Source organism: Aplysia californica, unplaced genomic scaffold (genome assembly GCF_000002075.1).
Source record: "Aplysia californica isolate F4 #8 unplaced genomic scaffold, AplCal3.0 scaffold00054, whole genome shotgun sequence".
NCBI lineage: Eukaryota > Metazoa > Mollusca > Gastropoda > Aplysiida > Aplysiidae > Aplysia > Aplysia californica.
Genome location: NW_004797324.1, coordinates 1,806,044 through 1,811,043, shown reverse-complemented (window position 1 = coordinate 1,811,043; position 5,000 = coordinate 1,806,044). Strand labels below are relative to the sequence as shown.

Genomic DNA, 5,000 nt, shown 5'->3' with positions numbered 1-5,000 from the left:
TAGAGATACGGATCTTGTTTTGAAACGATGATGTCTATAAAGTAAACAGTTCTCAATCGGATGGAGTCCCAAACCGGAAGACCTTAATTTTGTTTTGAAACACTGGATTGGATTATAATGAATCAAAGCGTGGCTCTAAAGGGGCCAGGTTTCTTGGCCCTTTTCCGCGGCTTTACGTCAAATTAAGTTCCCACTTAGCCACATGTGTAAGTCGTTGACCTGAATGCTTGAGGTGGACTCATACTTACCGTTGAGCGGATCAAGACATATCCACCTGAGCCAAGCCATCATCATGAATGGTTGATTTCCATCGAGTTTATTTTGCCTTTGTGGGGGCTTTTTCTTGTTTGATATTTAGTTCGTTTGTTTTTTGGGGGTGTTGTTTGTAGGGGGGTAGGATTCCCCCCCCCCCCCCCCCTTTTTATCTTTGATATATATTTTTTCATTTTTTTCTAATTTAAAAAAAAAACTTTTTCATATTAAAGTTCTTATTCGTATCAGACAATCACTGACTATGAGAATGTGAGTAAGTACAATGATATTTCAATAATAACATGAAGCAATAAGAGAAACGAATACTTTAATAATAATTAGATCTTCTAGTATCTGTTTTCATAATTAATTTTTTAAGCTTTTATAATCTACGTAGTTTATTCTAGCTCTACCCCAGGCTGTCCTGGGAGGTTGGGAGAGGGGATGAGGGAAACACATCCATTTTTCCACCCTAGTCTCGCATAGACAGACCAGATTTTGAAGTCAGACTTTCTGTCAGATATTTCTTAGGTCTTGACTTCCCTTCAAAAATTATTTTCTACGCTTTGATTTTTAGGGTACGGAATGAATGTTATTTTCACTTAGTTGTTACTTCCAGTGAGTTGACTTTGCTGTAGATATCTTTTCTTCTGTATTATGTAGGATTTCAGGTCTCTTTTACTTTGTTTTGGATACACGTCGTTGTATTAAGAGTTCTTTTTAATCCTCCCTCTTTCAAACAAAGGATAACGATTTGCTTTTATGAATATATGTTTCTTTTTTGTTTCTCTTTGGGTTACTTTTCATGCGTTGACTTCCCTCTATTGTTCTTCTCTTTCATTTCTAGTACCTGAAAATCTATGTCACTTTTTTAAAGTTGTTTCTGCATGAACATTGAAGTTCCTATGATTTTCCTTCATATACTACAGGGATACCCGCTATTGTATAATATCTTTTTTTTAATCATTGTTTTCCTCTTTTTCGTTTGAGGAAAAAGTAAACTTAACTTATTTATTTTGTCTGTTACTTCTAGTGAGTTTTCTTTCTTCCTATTTAATTTATCTTTTTTTTTCAGGATACCTGAGGTGGTTCTTGTCTTCACTAAACTGATACCACGCCAGACAAACCAAGATGCCGTCTGCCATGAATGACGTCATCTGCACCTGTCTGACCCGCGTGTACGCTGACCACGCCTCCCGCACTGACCGCCTCACGTGCAAGCTCGAGCACGCGCTCCCCATTAGACAGTCGTTCTTCAAACTCAAGCGGGTGCCGCACTTCCAGACACGAGATGACCTTCATACTGACCACACGCCAGCCTATAACCCGATTTACAGGTTAGACAGCGTTGCTAAGTGATGGTGTCGAAAGTTTGTTGGGGGTTCTTTTTTTTTTTTTTGGCTTTGGGGAGGGGGGGGGTTTACGATTTGGTTTTAGTTTTACGGCATTTGCACCACAAAAAAGTCATAATAGTGCCGAAATTTAGAGGTGTTACTAGACGGTAACTTGCAATTGAAGGACGGAGGAGAAATAGTTACAATATCTTTTTTTATAGGAGAAAAGAGGCAAATAATTTTTAAAAATATTTATTGCCTCTTTAAACACAACAATGTTATCTAAGAGTCGAAGCCACCGATTTAACACTCGTCTGGTAGGACCAAGCCATGCGGGTTCGGACCTATGACACTTCGCTAAACAACCCAACATTTAAGAATACCTCGTGAGAGATTCGAACCAAGCTCACTGACGTCTGTGGTGTGGCGTTTAGCACTTTACTGCTGCAGGGAGATCTTAATTCGACATTCCGATGTGTAGATAATTGTTATAGAGTATCATGGTGTTTCTGCATGGTCGATGTATCCCTCTCCATCCATGTTTGGCCCTTACATGCAGTGGCAAAGCCAGCCCCCCCCCCCCCCACACACCCCTTAAATGGTTTAAACTGTGGATTTTTTAAAGGGGAGAACGAAAACTCACCTACATTAAAAAGGAATCAGGTTGATCCGCTGCTTAACTTAGAATGATATACCTACCAAGAGGGTTAACAGCGCACTCCATTGGTTAATTTTTTAAGTTGACCCCTTTGATGAATAAAAAAGCGCCCCTTTGATGATTTTTTTTTTCAAATGTAGAAACGCACCTGCACATTAAGAAACAAATAAAAAGACTAGTGCAATAAATCAAAGATTCTATCTTGTCAAAGATTCATAGATCTGCTAACCATTAAGATTTATCTGTAGCTCATGCCATGAACGCTTATATCAAAACTTTTTTTTTTTTAATGTAGATGTGTTAACGCAGGTGTGATTAATACCCTATATCAAAGATAAAATATTTGTGTACTTTATTATATTTATGTTTACGCATCCTATCGACACAGTTTAGATCATTTGGGAGGTAGGCGTTGCCCTGCCTCTCAGGGCCAATCCAAGCTGAGAGGGATACAACGTCCTAGCAGAGAGACCGAGATAGTTGATAAAACTTAATTCTCCCCACATGGAAATCAGACTCAGGTCTATTGCATGAGACTGCGAAGCGTCTAACTGCTGCACCACAAACACCGGTCATTGCACCTTTAATAACACTATCGTGTACTGAAGTATTTCCAATTCCATTACTGATAGAAGATTCTTGTTCAATTCGCTGAATCTTCCCGAGACTTAGTAGGTAAAGGAATCGGGGCGAGGACGGGGGATGGGCGGGTACGGGGGAGTATCTTACTAGACTTGTCAAAGAGTCATCGCCTCAGAACTGTTTTGTCCAAAGTTTGCTTAGCTATCGTAGAGTGCACTTTGGACAAAATAGTGTCGTGAAACGGTTTCTTTTCAATTATGAAATGTTTAGCCGCATCAAGATGTACTCTTAGCATCGGGCAGATCTTAATCTTTGGTCTAAATACTTTGTACGTCTCGGCCCTCCGTTTTTCTTTTCTCCTGTGGTACTCCAAGCACAAAGGTATGCAAATTGATTCAGTGATACAGCGCGATGTTCACCTCAAGACGCAGTATTTTGAGGTTTTTCTAAAGTAATCTACATGCGTTCCAAATAAAGATGGAAATGATATAGTTCATTCGCTCTCCTTATTATCTAGATAAAATAAATAACTGGAGTAGACTGGCAACTACCGAAATATGGCATTTACAACGTGTACTCAGAATCTCATAGACGTGAAAACAAGCACAGTAGTACTCTGAAGGGCAGGGTGTAAAAATGTTCTAATCAGAACCGTCAGGGAAAGACAATTGATATTTTTTAAGCACAAAAATAGAACAAAATTAATGTACTGAGAAACTACTGTATTGAAAGATAGAGAACAACATACACTGGTAGTCTGAATAAGTTTATGACAAACAACGTAATGAAAAACACTGAGCTAATCAGGAGAAGGAATAGAATACCATGAATGTCAATATCTCCTCCAGATCTGATACCTAAAGAAAAAGAAGAAGAATCGTGGTTCAGAAATAGCAAATTTATTTAATTCGTGAAAAATGTTACCTTTCTCCTCCTATCAACCATATTGACCAAAACAAAATTGTAAACACTGCCAGTCCGGTATGGCCGGCTGGGTTTCAACGATCTCATAACGAGAGAAAGAACTACTTTCAAGGTTGAGGAAGTAGAGGGGGAGGGGAGTTGGGGGGGATTTCAAGACAGCTGCGCTCCGAAGGGGGCATGCTTCTAAGGAGAGGTCTCAATGAGTTTACGATCACCATTCCTCATTAATCAATGTCAGTGGGGGATTCTGGGTAACCTGCGAGCCCACCAGGCGCCTTGTAACCGCTGCTAATTCTTGAGCTGGCACTAACAGGATTATCTAGTAAAAAGGAGGGGGGTGAGAGAGGAGATTGTATCACCCCTTCGGTTTTTCCACCTGAAAGGATAGGTGTAAATGGATCCTTTGAGTTCTGAACACTTCAAGGTGTTGGGGAGATTTTGGCAAGGTCAAGTGGACATGTACTCAGTATTTGAACTCTTTAATAGTTTAATTTTAGTTTTAGTAAGAATTTCACGGCACTTGCAACATAAATAGGTAATATTGGTGTCGCAGATTAGGTTGTTAGAGGTGTTACTACTAGAAAATGATAAACAAAGAAACAAAAGGAGGAGAGATAAGAACTATAGATGCCTGATAGGAAAGAAAAAGCGAACCATACCAAAGCTCCCGCCAACCACCTACATTTTGATAGGAGGAAAGTTAAAAATTATTTAAACGATAAAAGAAAATCTAATGTTTAACGTTTTCGTAAAATATTTTTTTCTAGAAATCTTATATCGTGAGATGTACGTGTGTGTCTGTAGTGTTCTATGATGTCCTGTCATGTTATGTGAAGATCTGTTATGTTTTGTCATAGTGTGCAGTGTTATGTCTTGAAACGTTCTTCCAAAAATTAATAATATCCTATAGCATAAAGTGACCTACAAACCCCACATTTCACATGCAAATGATCACCAACGTGTCTTACCCAGGTTGGAGAATGCATCTCTGGAGTCGTTGTCTCAGAAGAGCAAGGCAGGATGTCGCCGTGTGCTCATCGAGGGGGACCTGGGCACGGGGAAGACGCTGGTGTGTCAAAGGCTGCTCCATGAATGGGCCAAGGCCATGCAGTTTTTCAGGTGTGGTGGTGGTGATGATGGTGGTGGTGGTGATAGTGGTGGTGATGGTGGTGGTGATGGTGATGGTGGTTGTGGTGGTAGTGATGGTTAGGGTGGTGGTGATGGTGGTGGGGATGATGGTGGTAGTGATG

At 39.9% G+C, this 5,000-nt stretch overlaps 1 protein-coding gene across 1 annotated transcript in view; it reads left to right on the top strand.

Moving 5' to 3' along the window:
- Nucleotides 1-5,000, top strand: part of LOC101856559 — a gene marked incomplete at its 5' end in the record, with an annotated part of 58,522 nt that overhangs the window by 41,241 nt on the left and 12,281 nt on the right. The window contains 2 exon segments of the mRNA XM_035968367.1: nt 1,328-1,589; nt 4,723-4,869. Of these exon segments, the coding sequence (XP_035824260.1) occupies nt 1,384-1,589; nt 4,723-4,869 (353 nt within the window).